General features: G+C 50.0%; 1 protein-coding gene across 5 annotated transcripts in view; it reads right to left on the reverse strand.

Moving 5' to 3' along the window:
- Positions 1 to 22,613, reverse strand: part of LOC137571110 (uridine-cytidine kinase-like 1) — a 190,396-nt gene that overhangs the window by 161,913 nt on the left and 5,870 nt on the right. For 3 of the 5 annotated variants that reach the window (XM_068279810.1, XM_068279809.1, XM_068279808.1), the window contains exons 2-3: positions 13,363 to 13,562; positions 11,648 to 11,754 (exon numbers count right to left, since the gene is read on the reverse strand). In XM_068279810.1, coding sequence (XP_068135911.1) covers positions 11,648 to 11,754; positions 13,363 to 13,562 — 307 coding nt within the window. Of the gene's footprint in view, positions 1 to 11,647; positions 11,755 to 13,362; positions 13,563 to 18,053; positions 18,133 to 22,613 lie in introns of those variants that run through there. The other 2 variants (XM_068279806.1, XM_068279807.1) reach the window with 1 other exon arrangement.

Here is a 22,613-nt window from a genome sequence, read left to right on the forward strand (position 1 = left end):
ACAGAGATGATATAACCTGAGGAACCATAGAGAGGCCACAGTACAGAGATGATATAATCTGAGGAACCATAGAGAGACCACAGTACAGAGATGATATAACCTGAGGAACCATAGAGAGACCACAGTACAGAGATGATATAACCTGAGGAACCATAGAGAGACCACAGTACAGAGATGATATAACCTGAGGAACCATGGAGAGACCACAGTACAGAGATGATATAACCTGAGGAACCATAGAGAGGCCACAGTACAGAGATGATATAACCTGAGGAACCATAGAGAGACAACAGTACAGAGATGATATAACCTGAGGAACCATAGAGAGGCCACAGTACAGAGATGATATAACCTGAGGAATCATAGAGAACACAGTACAGTACACGTAGGTATAGGTAGGTAGGTGCACTGAACAATGAACAGGTGCAGTGATTGGGATTACAAATGTGCAGCTGCCTGTCACACACACACAGGTAGTCACTGAATGTGCTGGGCCTGGCTGGCAGTGGCACACACAGTATGAAATAGCAAGGCTGTCTATGCAACACAAGTGTCAGTGGGACACACAGAAAAAAAATAGATCACAAGAACAAGATTAGCTCTCAAAAGAGCTGTTGTGGGGTGCTATTTTAGCAATAAGAATCAGCCAGGAGCAAGCTAACAAGCCTACAAGAGCCTAACTAATCTTTCCCTATGAGATTCTGCCAGCAGCTGTCCCTTATCTATTTACTGCAGGCATACAAGTGAGTCCAATGCCTGACACTGCCTGCCTTTTATAAAGGGGGGGTGCTCCAGGAGGGAGTGTAGCCTGATTGGCTACAATGTGCCTGCTGACTGTGATGTAGAGGGTCAAACTTCCGGAAAAGTTTGCGGTTCTCCACGATCGCGAACCCCGGAAGTTCGCCGGTTCCCATTCAGGCCATCTCTAATATACTCTCGGAACGCAGTACGAGTGTGCCCCCTGCTGGAAAATTACACACCGAGAAATAAAAAAAATGTTGATACCAAATATATGTTGGTTAAATTGATATTCAAATGGGCTAGTGAATCTTCACCTTTAGTCACACATTTCAGTTCTTGATTGGATCAAGTAACCTGGGGGCGGAGTTATAAGTTAGTTAGAGGGGTTTAAATTAAGAGACACTTGAGACACTCTCTAAAAGAGACACACTCTGGAAAGAAAGGACACACTCTCTAAAGAACACTCATCCTCTGAACGGAATGAAGGGATCCCGGACTCTCACACCCTACCAGCCTGGAGGCCACTCCCACCTAAGAAGTCATATTATTGGTCATTATACATTTGTAATTATATCAAAGCTAACTAAGTTAGGGGCTTGGATTTTAGTGATTCTATACCTCGTATAGAGAACACCCTGACATGTGACCTTCCTGGTATTGCAACTAGGAATAGCCGTGTTTGATTTGGGTTCATTTTTCCAGGGCTGTGGAGTCGGTCCAAAAATCCACCGACTCCGACTCCTCAGTTTAGGATTCCTTACTCCATTTTATTGGTAATTATACATTTGTAATTATATCAAAGCTAACTAAGTTAGGGGCTTGGATTTTAGTGATTCTATACCTCGTATAGAGAACACCCTGACATGTGGCCTTCCTGGCATTGCAACTAGGAATAGCCGTGTCTAATTTGGGTTCATTTTTCTCTACATTTTTTATTAACATGTTTTTTTCCCAAGTTTATAACTTGATAGGGAGATAGAGATTGGCTGATATAAACGTTTCATTTACAGATCAGGTCACAAGTTCATATCTTTTCCTTCGTTTTAAAATCAAATTCTTTTTATAAAATAAGTGGTTACAGCAGAGTAAAATTTAAACTTGCTTTTATATAAATTGAGGTTTTTAGACCAGCTAGATCTGCTTCCATATTTTCCCCGTGTTAGATTGTGCATTATAATCTAGCCTGGCAAGACCGCATGCACACCAATCTACTCCTTACAGCTGGCAGCAGCTGATTGGAGGATTCTCTGTCACCATGGCCACTGACTCCACCCACTGACAACACCGCCCTGTGCATGCAGAGAAAGCATGCATGTTATGTAAGACCACATGCACACCAATCTACTCCTTACAGTTGGCAGCAGCTGATTGGAGGACTCTCTGTCACCATGGCCACTGACTCCACCCACTGACAACACCGCCCTGTGCATGCAGAGAAAGCATGCATGTTATGTAAGACCACATGCACACCAATCTACTCCTTACAGCTGGCAGCAGCTGATTGGAGGACTCTGTCACCATGGCCACTGACTCCACCCACTGACAACACCGCCCTGTGCATGCAGAGAAAGCATGCATGTTATGTAAGACCACATGCACACCAATCTACTCCTTACAGCTGGCAGCAGCTGATTGGAGGATTCTCTGTCACCATGGCCACTGACTCCACCCACTGACAACACCGCCCTGTGCATGCAGAGAAAGCATGCATGTTATGTAAGACCGCATGCACACCAATCTACTCCTTACAGCTGGCAGCAGCTGATTGGAGGACTCTCTGTCACCATGGCCACTGACTCCACCCACTGACAACACCGCCCTGTGCATGCAGAGAAAGCATGCATGTTATGTAAGACCACATGCACACCAATCTACTCCTTACAGCTGGCAGCAGCTGATTGGAGGATTCTCTGTCACCATGGCCACTGACTCCACCCACTGACAACACCGCCCTGTGCATGCAGAGAAAGCATGCATGTTATGTAAGACCACATGCACACCAATCTACTCCTTACAGCTGGCAGCAGCTGATTGGAGGACTCTCTGTCACCATGGCCACTGACTCCACCCACTGACAACACCGCCCTGTGCATGCAGAGAAAGCATGCATGCTATGTAAGACCACATGCACACCAATCTACTCCTTACAGCTGGCAGCAGCTGATTGGAGGATTCTCTGTCACCATGGCCACTGACTCCACCCACTGACCACACCGCCCTGTGCATGCAGAGAAAGCATGCATGTTATGTAAGACCACATGCACACCAATCTACTCCTTACAGTTGGCAGCAGCTGATTGGAGGACTCTCTGTCACCATGGCCACTGACTCCACCCACTGACAACACCGCCCTGTGCATGCAGAGAAAGCATGCATGTTATGTAAGACCACATGCACACCAATCTACTCCTTACAGCTGGCAGCAGCTGATTGGAGGATTCTCTGTCACCATGGCCACTGACTCCACCCACTGACAACACCGCCCTGTGCATGCAGAGAAAGCATGCATGTTATGTAAGACCACATGCACACCAATCTACTCCTTACAGCTGGCAGCAGCTGATTGGAGGACTCTCTGTCACCATGGCCACTGACTCCACCCACTGACAACACCGCCCTGTGCATGCAGAGAAAGCATGCATGCTATGTAAGACCACATGCACACCAATCTACTCCTTACAGCTGGCAGCAGCTGATTGGAGGACTCTGTCACCATGGCCACTGACTCCACCCACTGACAACACCGCCCTGTGCATGCAGAGAAAGCATGCATGTTATGTAAGACCGCATGCACACCAATCTACTCCTTACAGCTGGCAGCAGCTGATTGGAGGACTCTGTCACCATGGCCACTGACTCCACCCACTGACAACACCGCCCTGTGCATGCAGAGAAAGCATGCATGTTATGTACAGCTGGCAGCAGCTGATTGGAGGACTCTGTCACCATGGCCACTGACTCCACCCACTGACAACACCGCCCTGTGCATGCAGAGAAAGCATGCATGCTATGTAAGACCACATGCACACCAATCTACTCCTTACAGCTGGCAGCAGCTGATTGGAGGACTCTGTCACCATGGCCACTGACTCCACCCACTGACAACACCGCCCTGTGCATGCAGAGAAAGCATGCATGTTATGTACAGCTGGCAGCAGCTGATTGGAGGACTCTGTCACCATGGCCACTGACTCCACCCACTGACAACACCGCCCTGTGCATGCAGAGAAAGCATGCATGTTATGTAAGACCACATGCACACCAATCTACTCCTTACAGCTGGCAGCAGCTGATTGGAGGATTCTCTGTCACCATGGCCACTGACTCCACCCACTGACAACACCGCCCTGTGCATGCAGAGAAAGCATGCATGTTATGTAAGACCGCATGCACACCAATCTACTCCTTACAGCTGGCAGCAGCTGATTGGAGGACTCTGTCACCATGGCCACTGACTCCACCCACTGACAACACCGCCCTGTGCATGCAGAGAAAGCATGCATGTTATGTACAGCTGGCAGCAGCTGATTGGAGGACTCTCTGTCACCATGGCCACTGACTCCACCCACTGACAACACCGCCCTGTGCATGCAGAGAAAGCATGCATGTTATGTAAGACCACATGCACACCAATCTACTCCTTACAGCTGGCAGCAGCTGATTGGAGGATTCTCTGTCACCATGGCCACTGACTCCACCCACTGACAACACCGCCCTGTGCATGCAGAGAAAGCATGCATGCTATGTAAGACCACATGCACACCAATCTACTCCTTACAGCTGGCAGCAGCTGATTGGAGGACTCTGTCACCATGGCCACTGACTCCACCCACTGACAACACCGCCCTGTGCATGCAGAGAAAGCATGCATGTTATGTAAGACCGCATGCACACCAATCTACTCCTTACAGCTGGCAGCAGCTGATTGGAGGACTCTGTCACCATGGCCACTGACTCCACCCACTGACAACACCGCCCTGTGCATGCAGAGAAAGCATGCATGTTATGTACAGCTGGCAGCAGCTGATTGGAGGACTCTGTCACCATGGCCACTGACTCCACCCACTGACAACACCGCCCTGTGCATGCAGAGAAAGCATGCATGTTATGTACAGCTGGCAGCAGCTGATTGGAGGACTCTGTCACCATGGCCACTGACTCCACCCACTGACAACACCGCCCTGTGCATGCAGAGAAAGCATGCATGCTATGTAAGACCACATGCACACCAATCTACTCCTTACAGCTGGCAGCAGCTGATTGGAGGACTCTCTGTCCCCATGGCCACTGACTCCACCCACTGACCACACCGCCCTGTGCATGCAGAGAAAGCATGCATGTTATGTAAGACCGCATGCACACCAATCTACTCCTTACAGCTGGCAGCAGCTGATTGGAGGACTCTCTGTCCCCATGGCCACTGACTCCACCCACTGACAACACCGCCCTGTGCATGCAGAGAAAGCATGCATGTTATGTACAGCTGGCAGCAGCTGATTGGAGGACTCTGTCACCATGGCCACTGACTCCACCCACTGACAACACCGCCCTGTGCATGCAGAGAAAGCATGCATGCTATGTAAGACCACATGCACACCAATCTACTCCTTACAGCTGGCAGCAGCTGATTGGAGGACTCTCTGTCCCCATGGCCACTGACTCCACCCACTGACCACACCGCCCTGTGCATGCAGAGAAAGCATGCATGTTATGTAAGACCGCATGCACACCAATCTACTCCTTACAGCTGGCAGCAGCTGATTGGAGGACTCTCTGTCACCATGGCCACTGACTCCACCCACTGACACCGCCCTGTGCATGCAGAGAAAGCATGCATGTTATGTAAGACCACATGCACACCAATGGAGGAGTAGTCCTTACAGCTGGCAGCAGCTGATTGGAGGACTCTCTGTCACCATGGCTACTGACTCCACCCACCCACACTGGAGCAGCTTCTGGATAGGCCAGAGCTGCCAGCATTAACACATTTAAAGCAGCAAGCGACCTCACAACCGTACGGAGGTGCTCTGCTTGCTATAACTGAATTGCTGGTAAGTCTTTATCTTTATTTTTAACCACTACACATGCTTTTTTTTTTCTCTTGCCAGCTACAACGTATTCCATTCCCTACCTTCTACTGAAATATACCTAAGGCGGTCAATTTGATAACAACTTAATCTGATTTACTAACTACCTTTTACCACTGTTATCTAGTCCATTCCCCTATACACATGATGTAGTTTACACCGACCCATTCCTTGCAATCACCCCCCTACTATAACATATCACTAAACACTATGTTTGAAATACTATTCTTATTACACTAAATAATAATCCATTTGTATCTTTTTATGGCAACATTTATAGCTATGCCTCTGTCTTTTGTTTACAGTTGTTTATCCCCTGCTTATTGCCTGAAGAAGTGGGCTGTGCCCGCAAAACGCGTTGCATCTTTGGGATATTTTCAATAAATGTGTATATCTATATATTTACAGTCCTTCGTGTCTGCTTTAATGGAGGTGAGTCCACCACTTCCTCCCAGCAATTTTTTAAAAATTTTATGTACTTTTATCCTTCTGGCGCCTCTGTTCACCTACCAGTGACATGACTAAGTACTCTGTACAGTGCTGCAGGAGCTGTCAGTGCTATATGAATACATAATAATAATATGGTAGGACATTAGACTAGGACTATTGTAGGATTAGAGTGTGAGCTCCTCAGAGGACAGTCAGTGACATGACTATGTACTCTGTAATGTGCTGCAGGAGATGTCAGTGCTATATAACTACATAATAATAATATGGTAGGACATTAGACTATGACTATGGTAGGATTAGAGTGTGAGCTCCTCAGAGGACAGTCAGTGACATGGCTATGTACTCTGTAATGTGCTGCAGAAGATGTCAGTGCTATATAAATACATACTAATAATATGGTAGGACATTACACTATGACTATGGTAGCATTAGATTGTGAGCTCCTCTGAGGACAGTCAGTGACATGACTATGTACTCTGTAATGTGCTGCAGAAGATGTCAGTGCTATATAAATACATAATAATATTATGGTAGGACATTACACTATGACTATGGTAGGATTAGATTGTGAGCTCCTCTGAGGACAGTCAGTGACATGACTATGTACTCTGTAAAGTGCTGCAGGAGATGTCAGTGCTATATGAATACATAATAATAATATGGTAGGACATTAGACTATAACTATGGTAAGATTAGATTGTGAGCTCCTCTGAGGACAGTCAGTGACATGACTATGTACTCTGTAATGTGCTGCAGAAGATGTCAGTGCTATATAAATACATAATAATAATATGGTAGGACATTACACTATGACTATGGTAGGATTAGAGTGTGAGCTCCTCTGAGGACAGTCAGTGACATGCCTATGTACTCTGTACAGTGCTGCAGAAGATGTCAGGGCTATATAAATACATAATAATAATATGGTAGGACATTGGGCTATGACTATGGTAGGATTAGACTGTGAGCTCCTCTGAGGACAGTCAGTGACATGACTATGTACTCTGTAATGTGCTGCAGAAGATGTCAGTGCTATATAAATACATAATAATAATATGGTAGGACATTAGACTATGACAGGATTAGAGTGTGAGCTCCTCTGAGGACAGCCAGTGACATGACTATGTACTCTGTACAGTGCTGCAGAAGATGTCAGTGCTATATAAATACATAATAATAATATGGTAGGACATTAGACTATGACTATGGTAGGATTAGAGTGTGAGCTCCTCTGAGGACAGTCAGTGACATGACTATGTACTCTGTAATGTACTGCAGGAGATGTCAGTGCTATATAAATACATAATAATAATATGGTAGGACATTAGACTATGACTATGGTAGGATTAGTTTGTGAGCTCATCTGAGCACAGTCAGTGACAAGACTATGTACTCTGTACAGTGCTGCAGAAGATGTCAGTGCTATATAAATACATAACAATAATATGGTAGGACATTAGACTATGGCTATGGTAGGATTAGATTGTGAGCTCCTCTGAGGACAGTCAGTGACATGACTATGTACTCTGTAATGTGCTGCAGAAGATGTCAGTGCTATATAAATACATAATAATAATAATACGGTAGGACATTGGACTATGACTATGGTAGGATTCGATTGTCAATTCAATTCAAATATTGGTGGCTGGATAGTGTACTGGTTAAGGGCTCTGCCTTTGACATGGGAGACCAGGGTTCGAATCCTGGCTAGGTCAAGTACCTATTCAGTAAGGAGTTCAAGGCAAGACTCCCTAACACTGCAGGGTGGCCTCTTGAGCGCGTCCCTGTGGCTGCAGCTCTTGAGCGCTTTGAGTCCGACAGGAGAAAAGCGCTATACAAATGTTCGGATTATTATTATTATTATTATTTCCTCTGAGGACAGTCAGTGACATGACTATGTACTCTGTAATGTGCTGCAGAAGATGTCAGTGCTATATAAATACATAATAATAATAATAATATGGTAGGACATTAGAATATGACTATATGGTAGGATTAGAGTGTGAGCTCCTCTGAGGACAGTCAGTGACATGATTATGTACTCTGTAATGTGCTGCAGGAGATGTCAGTGTTATATAAATACATAATAATATGGTAGGACATTAGACTATGACTATGGTAGGATTAGAGTGTGAGCTCCTCTGAGGAAAGTCAGTGACATGACTATGTACTCTGTAATGTGCTGCAGGAGATGTCAGTGCTATATAAATACATACTAATAATATGGTAGGATATTACACTATGACTATGGTAGGATTAGAGTGTGAGCTCCTCTGAGGACAGTCAGTGACATGACTATGTACTCTGTACAGTGCTGCAGAAGATGTCAGTGCTATATAAATACATAATAATAATATGGTAGGACATTAGACTATGACTATGGTAGGATTAGAGTGTGAGCTCCTCTGAGGACAGTCAGTGACATGACTATGTACTCTGTAATGTGCTGCAGAAGATGTCAGTGCTATATAAATACATAATAATAATATGGTAGGACATTAGGCTATGGGTATGGTAGGATTAGAGTGTGAGCTTCTCTGAGGACAGTCAGTGACAAGAATATGTACTCTGTAATGTGCTGCAGGAGATGTCAGTGCTATATAAACACATAATAATAATATGGTAGGACATTAGACTATGACTATGGTAGGGTTAGAGTGTGAGCTCCTCTGAGGACAGTCAGTGACATGACTATGTACTCTGTAATGTGCTGCAGGAGATGTCACTGCTATATAAATACATAATAATAATATGGTAGGACATTAGACTATGACTATGGTAGGATTAGAGTGTGAGCTCCTCTGAGGACAGTCAGTGACATGACTATGTACTCTGTAATGTGCTGCAGGAGATGTCACTGCTATATAAATACATAATAATAATATGGTAGGACATTACACTATGACTATGGGAGGATTAGAGTGTGAGCTCCTCTGAGGACAGTCAGTGACATGACTATGTACTCTGTAATGTGCTGCAGAAGATGTCAGTGCTATATAAATACATAATAATAATATGGTAGGACATTACACTATGACTATGGTAGGATTAGAGTGTGAGCTCCTCTGAGGACAGTCAGTGACATGACTATGTACTCTGTAATGTGCTGCAGAAGATGTCAGTGCTATATAAATACATAATAATAATATGGTAGGACATTAGACTATGGCTATGGTAGGATTAGATTGTGAGCTCCTCTGAGGACAGTCAGTGACATGACTATGTACTCTGTAATGTGCTGCAGAAGATGTCAGTGCTATAGAAATACATAATAATAATATGGTAGGACATTAGACTGACTATGGTGGGATCAGAGTGTGAGCTCCTCTGAGGACAGTCAGTGACATGACTATGTACTCTGTAATGTGCTGCAGAAGATGTCAGTGCTATATAAATACATAATAATAATAATAATATGGTAGGACATTAGACTATGACTATGGTAGGGTTAGAGTGTGAGCTCCTCTGAGGACAGTCAGTGACATGACTATGTACTCTGTAATGTGCTGCAGAAGATGTCAGTGCTATATAAATACATAATAATAATATGGTAGGACATTAGACTATGACTATGGTAGGATTAGATTGTGAGCTCCTCTGAGGACAGTCAGTGACATGACTATGTGCTCTGTAGTGTGCTGCGGGAGATGTCAGTGCTATATAAATACATAATAATATGGTAGGACATTGGACTATGACTATGGTAGGATTAGAGTGTGAGCTCCTCTGAGGACAGTCAGTGACATGACTATGTACTCTGTAATGTGCTGCAGGAGATGTCAGTGCTATATAAATACATAATAATAATATGGTAGGACATTACACTATGACTATGGTAGGATTAGAGTGTGAGCTCCTCTGAGGACAGTCAGTGACATGACTATGTACTATGTAATGTGCTGCAGAAGATGTCAGTGCTATATAAATACATAATAATAATATGGTAGGACATTAGACTATGACTATGGTAGGATTAGATTGTGAGCTCCCCTGAGGACAGTCAGTGACATGACTATGTACTCTGTAATGTGCTGCAGAAGATGTCAGTGCTATATAAATACATAATAATAATAATATGGTAGGACATTAGACTAGGACTATGGTAGGATTAGATTGTGAGCTCCTCTGAGGCCAGTCAGTGACATCCCTATGTACTCTGTAATGTGCTGCAGAAGATGTCAGTGCTATATAAATACATAATATGGTAGGACATTGGACTATGACTATGGTAGGATTAGACTGTGAGCTCCTCTGAGGACAGTCAGTGACATGACTATGTACTCTGCAATGTGCTGCAGAAGAGGTCAGTGCTATATAAATACATAATAATAATATGGTACGACATTAGACTATGACTATGGTAGGATAAGAGTGTGAGCTCTTCTGAAGACAGTCAGTGGCATGACTATGTACTCTGTAATGTGCTGCAGGAGATGTCAGTGCTATATAAATACATAATAATAATATGGTAGGACATTAGACTATGACTATGGTAGGATTAGAGTGTGAGCTCCTCTGAGGACAGTCAGTGACATGACTATGTACTCTGTAATGTGCTGCAGAAGAGGTCAGTGCTATATAAATACATCATAATAATATGGTAGGACATTAGACTATGACTATGGTAGGATTAGAGTGTGAGCTCCTCTGAGGACAGTCAGTGACATGACTATGTACTCTGTAATGTGCTGCAGAAGATGTCAGTGCTATATAAATACATAATAATAATATGGTAGGACATTAGAGTAGGACTATGGTAGGATTAGAGTGTGAGCTCCTCTGAGGACAGTCAGGGACATGACTATGTACTCTGTGATGTGCTGCAGGAGATGTCAGTGCTATATAAATACATCATAATATTATGGCAGGACATTACACTATGACTATTGTAGGATTAGAGTGTGAGCTCCTCTGAGGACAGTCAGTGACATGACTATGTACTCTGTAATGTGCTGCAGAAGATGTCAGTGCTATATAAATACATAATAATAATATGGTAGGACATTACACTATGACTATGGTGGTATTAGAGTGTGAGCTCCTCTGAGGACAGTCAGTGACATGACTATGTACCCTGTAAAGTGCTGCAGGAGATGTCAGTGCTATATAAATACATAATAATATGGTAGGATATTACACTATGACTATGGTAGGATTAGAGTGTGAGCTCCTCTGAGGACAATCAGTGACATGACTATGTACTCTGTAAAGAGGTTCTGAGCTCAGGCAACACGTCAGGCAGTACGTGAGGCCGTAACGTGTGCACAGCCGAGGATACTGGAGTGCAGAGATCCCCCCACCAAAGGTCATTGGCTGGTTGATGTTTCCAGGCTCCGCCCCTTGCTGTCACATGTGGGTGGAATATTTACCTTATAGAAGGAGTCCATGGAGAGTAACACCACCCAGGGGACATCGAGAGCTTCAATGATCTTATTGGCTACCGTGGTCTTCCCGGAAGCACTGCCGCCACACAGACCTGGGAGAGAAGAGTGGGGAGGGGTGAGGGAATCATGTGACCATCATACCTCAGCCTATACCTCTGTCTGCGGATAGCTCCCTCTGATGACCTGCCTGGTGTATCTGTTACCACCTCCCACAACCTCACATTATCTGACCTCACATCTAAGCACATCTAGACTCCAACTGAAACCAGACCTTTCTGCCATGCTTCCCATTGCCTTTGGAACGCCTTGCCACACCCAATCAAAACAGCTCCAACTCTGGAGGCGTTAAAATCATTACTGGATCTGCTGCCACCAGTCGCACCACATGGGGACCTGCTGCCACCAATCACACCACATGGGGACCTGCTGCCACCAATCCCACCACATGGGGACCTGCTGCCACCAATCCCACCACATGGGGACCTGCTGCCACCAATCACACCACATGGGGACCTGCTGCCACCAATCACACCACATGGGGACCTGCTGCCACCAATCACACCACATGGGGACCTGCTGCCATCAATCACTCCACATGGGACCTGCTGCCATCAATCACTCCACATGGGACCTGCTGCCACCAATCACACCACATGGGGACCTGCTGCCACCAATCACACCACATGGGACCTGCTGCCATCAATCACTCCACATGGGACCTGCTGCCACCAATCACACCACATGGGACCTGCTGCCATCAATCACTCCACATGGGAACCTGCTGCCATCAATCACACCACATGGGACCTGCTGCCACCAATCACACCACATGGGAACCTGCTGCCACCAATCACACCACATGGGACCTGCTGCCATCAATCACTCCACATGGGGACTTGCTGCCACCAATCCCACCACAGGGGGACCTGCTGCCACCAATCCCACCACATGGGGGCCTGCTGCCACCAATCCCACCACATGGGGGCCTGCTGCCACCAATCCCACCACATGGGGGCCTGCTGCCACCAATCCCACCACATGGGGGCCTGCTGCCACCAATCCCACCACATGGGGGCCTGCTGCCACCAATCCCACCACATGGGGGCCTGCTGCCACCAATCCCACCACATGGGGGCCTGCTGCCACCAATCCCACCACAGGGGGGCCTGCTGCCACCAATCCCACCACATGGGGGCCTGCTGCCACCAATCACACCACATGGGGGCCTGCTGCCACCAATCACACCACAGGGGGACTTGCTGCCACCAATCCCACCACATGGGGGCCTGCTGCCACCAATCCCACCACATGGGGGCCTGCTGCCACCAATCCCACCACATGGGGGCCTGCTGCCACCAATCCCACCACATGGGGGCCTGCCGCCACCAATCCCACCACAGGGGGACCTGCCGCCACCAATCCCACCACATGGGGGCCTGCTGCCACCAATCTCACCACATGGGGGCCTGCTGCCACCAATCTCACCACATGGGGGCCTGCTGCCACCAATCTCACCACATGGTTGCCTGCTGCCACCAATCTCACCACATGGGGGCCTGCTGCCACCAATCTCACCACATGGGGACCTGCTGCCACCAATCCCACCACATGGGGGCATATATGAAGAGAAAGATAGAAGATAAAATCGGCCACACTCCGTGCTGGGATCTATGAAACGTGTTAGGAGCCTCCTGACTCACCAATGACAAAGGCCTCCTTAAAGGGGGTCCCGGACTCATTGTACCACGGAGGTCTCCCGGCTGTGTAGATGGTCCTCTTGTTGGTGCGCAGTAATGGCGGTTCTGTTTTGCTTTGGCTGGTAGTGCGTTTCCGTGGAGACAGAGATGGGGTGAGCGGAAGACGGGTGATCAGATTGTCCAAAGAGTCTTCCCCGCTGTCACTGCAAAGACAACAATACAGTCACACCCACTACCTGCACACGCCAATTCCCTGCACACACCCATCACTGCACACCCAACTACTTGCACACGCCAACTACCTGCACACGCCAACTACCTGCACACGCCAACTACCTGCACACGCCAGTTCCCTGCACACGCCAGTTCCCTGCACACGCCAGTTCCCTGCACACGCCAGTTCCCTGCACACGCCAGTTCCCTGCACACGCCAGCTACCTGCACACACCAACTACCTGCACACGCCAGTTCCCTGCACACGCCAACTACCTGCACACGCCAACATCACTGCACACACCAACTACCTGCACACGCCAACTACCTGCACACGCCAACTACCTGCACACGCCAGTTCCCTGCACACACCAACTACCTGCACACGCCAACTACCTGCACACGCCAACTACCTGCACACGCCAGTTCCCTGCACACACCCATCACTGCACACACCAACTACCTGCACACGCCAACTACCTGCACACACCAACTACCTGCACACGCCAACTACCTGCACACACCCATCACTGCACACACCAACTACCTGCACACGCCAACTACCTGCACACACCAACTACCTGCACACGCCAACTACCTGCACACGCCAGTTCCCTGCACACACCCATCACTGCACACGCCAACTACCTGCACACGCCAACTACCTGCACACGCCAACTACCTGCACACGCCAGTTCCCTGCACACACCCATCACTGCACACACCAACTACCTGCACACGCCAACTACCTTCACACGCCAGTTCCCTGCACACACCAACTACCTGCACACGCCAGTTCCCTGCACACACCAACTACCTGCACACGCCAGTTCCCTGCACACGCCAACTACCTGCACACGCCAACTACCTGCACACGCCAACTACCTGCACACGCCAGTTCCCTGCACACACCAACTACTTGCACACACCAACTACTTGCACACACCAACTACCTGCACACACCAACTACTTGCACACACCAACTACCTGCACACAATCATCACTGCACACGCTAACTACCTGCACACATTCATCACTGCACATGCTAACTACCTGCACACAATCATCACTGCACATGCTAACTACCTGCACACAATCATCACTGCACACGCTAACTACCTGCACACGTCCATCACTACACACACTAACTACCTGCACACCTAACTACCTGCACATGCCCATTACCTGCACACACCAACTACCTGCACACATCCATCACTGCACACATAACTACCTGCACACAATCATCACTGCACACGCTAACTACCTGCACACATTCATCACTGCACATGCTAACTACCTGCACACGTCCATCACTACACACACTAACTACCTGCACACCTAACTACCTGCACATGCCTATTACCTGCACACACCAACTACCTGCACACGTCCATCACTACACACACTAACTACCTGCACACATTCATCACTGCACACGCTAACTACCTGCACACAATCATCACTGCACACGCTAACTACCTGCACACACCCATCACTGCAAACCCAACTACCTGCACATGCCCATTACCTGCACACACTAACTACCTGCACACACACATCACTGCACACACTAACTACCTGCACACCCAACTGCCAGCACACGCCCATTCCCTGCTCATGCCCATAACTGAGCACACCCACTCCCAGCACACGCCCATTCCCTGCTCATGCCCATAACTGAGCACGCCCACTCCCAGCACATGTACATTCACTGCTCACACCCATCACTGCACAAACCCCGTCCCATCACACGCCAATCACTGCACACACCCACTACCTGCACATGCCCATTACCTGCACACCCAACTACCTGCACACGTCCATCACTACACACACTAACTACCTGCACACCTAACTACCTGCACATGCCCATTACCTGCACACCTAACTACCTGCACATGCCCATTACCTGCACATACCAACTACCCGCACATGCCCATTACCTGCACACACCTAACTACCCGCACACCTAACTACCCGCACACCTAACTACCCGCACACCTAACTACCCGCACACCTAACTACCTGCACATGCCCATTACCTGCACACAGCAACTACCTGCACACGTCCATCACTGCACACACAACTACCTGCACACGTCCATCACTGCACACACTAACTACCTGCACACGTCCATCACTGCACACACTAACTACCTGCACAACTAACTCCATGCACATGCCCATTACCTGCACACACCAACTACCCGCACATGCCCATTACCTGCACACACCTAACTACCCGCACACCTAACTACCCGCACACCTAACTACCCGCACACCTAACTACCCGCACACCTAACTACTACCCGCACACCTAACTACCCGCACACCTAACTACTACCCGCACACCTAACTACCCGCACACCTAACTACTACCCGCACACCTAACTACCCGCACACCTAACTACCCGCACACCTAACTACCTGCACATGCCCATTACCTGCACACAGCAACTACCTGCACACGTCCATCACTGCACACACAACTACCTGCACACGTCCATCACTGCACACACTAACTACCTGCACACGTCCATCACTGCACACACTAACTACCTGCACAACTAACTCCATGCACATGCCCATTACCTGCACACACCAACTACCTGCACACGCCCATTACCTGCACACACCAACTACCTGCACACACCAACTACCTGCACACACCAACTACCTGCACACACCAACTACCTGCACACACCAACTACCTGCACACACCAACTACCTGCACACACCAACTACCTGCACACACCAACTACCTGCACACACCAACTACCTGCACACACCAACTACCTGCACACACCAACTACCTGCACACACCAACTACCTGCACACACCAACTACCTGCACACACCAACTACCTGCACACACCAACTACCTGCACACACCAACTACCTGCACACACCAACTACCTGCACACGTCCATCACTGCACACACTAACTACCAGCACACCTAACTACCTGCACATGCCCATTACCTGCACACACCAACTACCTGCACACGTCCATCACTACACACACTAACCACCTGCACACACCAACTACCTGCACACGTCCATCACTGCACACACTAACTACCTGCACACCTAACTACCTGTACATGCCCATTACCTGCACACACCAACTACCTGCACACACCAACTACCTGCACACACCAACTACCTGCACACACCAACTACCTGCACACACCAACTACCTGCACACACCAACTACCTGCACACACCAACTACCTGCACACGCCCATTACCTGCACACACTAACTATCTGCACATGCCCATTACCTGCACAGACCAACTACCTGCACATGTCCATCACTGCACACTCTAACTATCTGCACATGCCCATTACCTGCACAGACCAACTACCTGCACACGTCCATCACTGCCTACACTAACTACCTGCACACGTCCATCACTACACACACACTAACTACCTGCACACCTAACTACCTGCACATGCCCATTACCTGCACACAGCAACTACCTGCACACGTCCATCACTGCACACACCAACTACCTGCACACGTCCATTACTGCACACACTAATTACCTGCACACCCAACTACCTGCACATGCCCATTACCTGCACACCTAACTACCTGCACATGCCCATTACCTGCAAACAGCAACTACCTGCACACCAAACTACCTGCACACGTCCATTACTGCACACACTAACTACCTGCACACCTAACTACCTGTACATGCCCATTACCTGCACACACCAACTACCTGCACATGTCCATCACTGCACACACTAACTACCTGCACACACTAACTACCTGCACACACCAACTACCTGCACACACCAACTACCTGCACACACCAACTACCTGCACACACCAACTACCTGCACACACCAACTACCTGCACACACCAACTACCTGCACACACCAACTACCTGCACACACCAACTACCTGCACACACCAACTACCTGCACACACCAACTACCTGCACACACCAACTACCTGCACACACCAACTACCTGCACACGTCCATCACTGCACACACTAACTACCTGCACACCTAACAACCTGCACATGCCCATTACCTGCACACACTAACTATCTGCACATGCCCATTACCTGCACAGACCAACTACCTGCACACGTCCATCACTGCCTACACTAACTACCTGCACACGTCCATCACTACACACACTAACTACCTGCACACCTAACTACCTGCACATGCCCATTACCTGCACACAGCAACTACCTGCACACGTCCATCACTGCACACACCAACTACCTGCACACGTCCATCACTACACACACTAACTACCTGCACATGCCCATTACCTGCACACAGCAACTACCTGCACACGTATATACTCCCTGCGCACACACACACACTGTACACACACACTGTACACACACACACACACACGTATATACTCCCATAGACACACACATACAGACATATATACTCCCTGCACACACACACCCTCATTCTCTCTCTCTCATGTGTTGTACCTGCTGAGGGGCAGAAAGGCAGATCTGGCAGATATAACTGCCCCATAGTAACAGTCAGAGCTGGTAGGAGTCATGCTGCACATTGTGACAGCCTCACCGCCCAACATAAACATCTCCCAACACAGCCAAACATAGTCAGCCAGACGTGTGTGCAGGGCGAGATATAAATACCAGCAGCAGCCCCAGCGCCTGCTACTGATCTCTGCACAGTGTCACCTCCCCCCCCCCCCCTCCCTGATCTCTGCACAGCCTCCCCCACCGCCTGTCACTAATCTCTGCACAGCCTCCCCCCGCCTGTCACTGATCTCTGCACAGTGTCACCTCCCCCCCCCCCCCCCTGATCTCTGCACAGCCTCCCCCACCGCCTGTCACTGATCTCTGCACAGCCTCCCCCCCGCCTGTCACTGATCTCTGCACAGCCTCCCCCACCGCCTGTCACTGATCTCTGCACAGCCTCCCCCACCGCCTGTCACTGATCTCTGCACAGTGTCACCTCCCCCCACCGCCTGTCACTGATCTCTGCACAGTGTCACCTCCCCCCCCCCTCCCTGATCTCTGCACAGCCTCCCCCACCGCCTGTCACTGATCTCTGCACAGCCTCCCCCACCGCCTGTCACTGATCTCTGCACAGCCTCCCCCACCGCCTGTCACTGATCTCTGCACAGCCTCCCCCACCGCCTGTCACTGATCTCTGCACAGCCTCCCCCACCGCCTGTCACTGATCTCTGCACAGCCTCCCCCGCCGCCTGTCACTGATCTCTGCACAGCCTCCCCCGCCGCCTGTCACTGATCTCTGCACAACCTCCCCCGCCGCCTGTCACTGATCTCTGCACAACCTCCCCCGCCGCCTGTCACTGATCTCTGCACAGCCTCCCCCACCTCCTGTCACTGATCTCTGCACAGCGTCCCCCTCCTCCTGTCACTGATCTCTGCACAGCCTCCCCCACCGCCTGTCACTGATCTCTGCACAGCCTCCCCCACCGCCTGTCACTGATCTCTGCACAGCCTCCCCCACCGCCTGTCACTGATCTCTGCACAGCCTCCCCCGCCGCCTGTCACTGATCTCTGCACAGCCTCCCCCGCCGCCTGTCACTGATCTCTGCACAGCGTCCCCCACCTCCTGTCACTGATCTCTGCACAGCCTCCCCCACCGCCTGTCACTGATCTCTGCACAGCCTCCCCAGCCTCCTGTCACTGATCTCTGCACAGCCTCCTGTCACTGATCTCTGCACAGCCTCCTGTCACTGATCTCTGCACAGCCTCCTGTCACTGATCTCTGCACAGCGTCCCCCACCGCCTGTCACTGATCTCTGCACAGCGTCCCCCACCGCCTGTCACTGATCTCTGCACAGCCTCCCCAGCCTCCTGTCACTGATCTCTGCACAGCCTCCCCAGCCTCCTGTCACTGATCTCTGCACAGCCTCCCCAGCCTCCTGTCACTGATCTCTGCACAGCGTCCCCCACCGCCTGTCACTGATCTCTGCACAGCCTCCCCCGCCGCCTGTCACTGATCTCTGCACAGCCTCCCCCACCTCCTGTCACTGATCTCTGCACAGCGTCCCCCACCGCCTGTCACTGATCTCTGCACAGCGTCCCCCACCGCCTGTCACTGATCTCTGCACAGCGTCCCCCACCGCCTGTCACTGATCTCTGCACAGCGTCCCCCACCGCCTGTCACTGATCTCTGCACAGCCTCCCCCACCGCCTGTCACTGATCTCTGCACAGCCTCCCCCACCGCCTGTCACTGATCTCTGCACAGTGTCACCTCCCCCCCCTCCCTGATCTCTGCACAGCCTCCCCCACCGCCTGTCACTGATCTCTGCACAGCCTCCCCCACCGCCTGTCACTGATCTCTGCACAGCCTCCCCCACCGCCTGTCACTGATCTCTGCACAGCCTCCCCCACCGCCTGTCACTGATCTCTGCACAGCCTCCCCCACCGCCTGTCACTGATCTCTGCACAGCCTCCCCCACCTCCTGTCACTGATCTCTGCACAGCCTCCCCCACCTCCTGTCACTGATCTCTGCACAGCCTCCTCCACCGCCTGTCACTGATCTCTGCACAGCCTCCCCCACCTCCTGTCACTGATCTCTGCACAGCCTCCCCCACCTCCTGTCACTGATCTCTGCACAGCCTCCCCCACCTCCTGTCACTGATCTCTGCACAGCCTCCCCCACCTCCTGTCACTGATCTCTGCACAGCCTCCCCCACCTCCTGTCACTGATCTCTGCACAGCCTCCCCCACCTCCTGTTACTGATCTCTGCACAGCCTCCCCCACCGCCTGTCACTGATCTCTGCACAGCGTCCCCCTCCTCCTGTCACTGATCTCTGCACAGCCTCCCCCACCGCCTGTCACTGATCTCTGCACAGCCTCCCCCACCTCCTGTCACTGATCTCTGCACAGCCTCCCCCACCTCCTGTCACTGATCTCTGCACAGCCTCCCCCACCTCCTGTCACTGATCTCTGCACAGCCTCCCCCGCCGCCTGTCACTGATCTCTGCACAGCCTCCCCCGCCGCCTGTCACTGATCTCTGCACAGCGTCCCCCACCGCCTGTCACTGATCTCTGCACAGCCTCCCCCACCTCCTGTCACTGATCTCTGCACAGCCTCCCCCACCGCCTGTCACTGATCTCTGCACAGCCTCCCCCACCGCCCGTCACTGATCTCTGCACAGCCTCCCCCACCGCCTGTCACTGATCTCTGCACAGCCTCCCCCACCGCCTGTCACTGATCTCTGCACAGCCTCCCCTGCCGCCCGTCACTGATCTCTGCACAGCGTCCCCCACCGCCCGTCACTGATCTCTGCACAGCGTCCCCCACCGCCTGTCACTGATCTCTGCAAAGCCTCCCCCCCCCCTCCCTGATCTCTGCACAGCCTCCCCCACCGCCTGTCACTGATCTCTGCACAGCCTCCCCCACCGCCTGTCACTGATCTCTGCACAGCCTCCCCCACCGCCTGTCACTGATCTCTGCACAGCATCCCCCACCGCCTGTCACTGATCTCTGCACAGCATCCCCCACCGCCTGTCACTGATCTCTGCACAGCATCCCCCACCGCCTGTCACTGATCTCTGCACAGCATCCCCCACCGCCTGTCACTGATCTCTGCACAGCATCCCCCACCGCCTGTCACTGATCTCTGCACAGCATCCCCCATTTCCTGTCACTGATCTCTGCTGGCTGACCTCTATATACAGGGGGGGAGTTATGGTTGGAGGGGCTGTGCTGTATATACAGGGGGAGGGAATAGGACACAGACTTCCCTCTATATACACAGGGAGGGGGGAGGAGTTATGGTTGGAGGGGGGGGGTGACAGGCTGCCCTGTATATACAGGGGGAGGGAATAGGGCACATGCTGTGCTGTATATGCAGGGCCGGATTTGCACTTTTTACCGCCCTAGGCCCACTATCACCAGACGCCCCCTGACCAACAGAATCCTAACAATTTTTTATTCTTTCTAATTTTAAGGGGAACTTTTGCTATGTCCCAGCACAGGATCTGTATTAAATTTGGACGAATAGCGATTAGGTGGGGGTATTCAGAGCGAGGTAGCTGAGGTGCAAAAAACGTTACCCTTCACACTTGAAATGCAGCATACATTATCTCCCACACAGGAAAAAGGCAATACCCCCCACACATGAAATGCAGCATACATTATCTCCCACACATGAAAAAGGCAATACCCCCCACACATGAAATGCAGCAAACATGTGAAATGCAGCAAACATTAACGCATGTGAAATACACATACATTACCCCACATAAATGAAATGTAGATATGAAATGTTGCCTGGGACAAGTTTAAACCTGGAAGATGGGACCCTAGATCTGAGATGTGTCTCAGGTAAAGTTGGACATCTGGTCACCATACTCATTTATTTATACTTTATCAACTGTACAGTTATCGGTTATAAATTAATAGCATATTTAGAAAACAGATAAATACACAGGCAGATTTGGTTTAGAATGACAGCCAACAGCTGTGACTACGTAAACAGCTGGTAGGTAAGAAAGATTCACGTTTCCTCGGTTGTTGCACATCTATCATAAACAATCACCAAACTCTAATAAAGTCTCTGGTACTGTGCCTGTTGTGTATCCCTCTCCTGAGTGCCCTCAGCTCCCCTATACTGCGCATCCTCTGGAACCTACTGGGATTTGAAATCAAATCTTCCGCCATCGCACCTGCCTAGCAGTGGGTGGCTAATTCTATTTGTGACGTCACACAGCCATGTGACCACCCGCAGGAAGGAAGTTGTGGTGCCAAAGAACTGTAGGACAGAGTGCAGGCGTGCAGGTCATATGACTGATTCATACAGTAAGGTTATGTGACTTTTTCACCTGTCAAGTCGCTTTTCCCTCCCTGATGCTACCAAGAGGGGGGGGGGGAAGTTGTTTGGCCAGACAATCCTGTATGTGCTAGTTTTGGCATCCTGTCACCGACCAACACACCTTGGGGGACAGTAGGAGCCGTCATTCATGTTTTGGATCTCGAGAGTGGGTAAACGTCTAGAGTCCTGCTGCCAGGATGTCCGGCAGCCAACCCATTGCTGG

Source organism: Hyperolius riggenbachi, chromosome 4 (genome assembly GCF_040937935.1).
Source record: "Hyperolius riggenbachi isolate aHypRig1 chromosome 4, aHypRig1.pri, whole genome shotgun sequence".
In the NCBI taxonomy this organism is placed as follows: Eukaryota; Metazoa; Chordata; class Amphibia; order Anura; family Hyperoliidae; genus Hyperolius; species Hyperolius riggenbachi.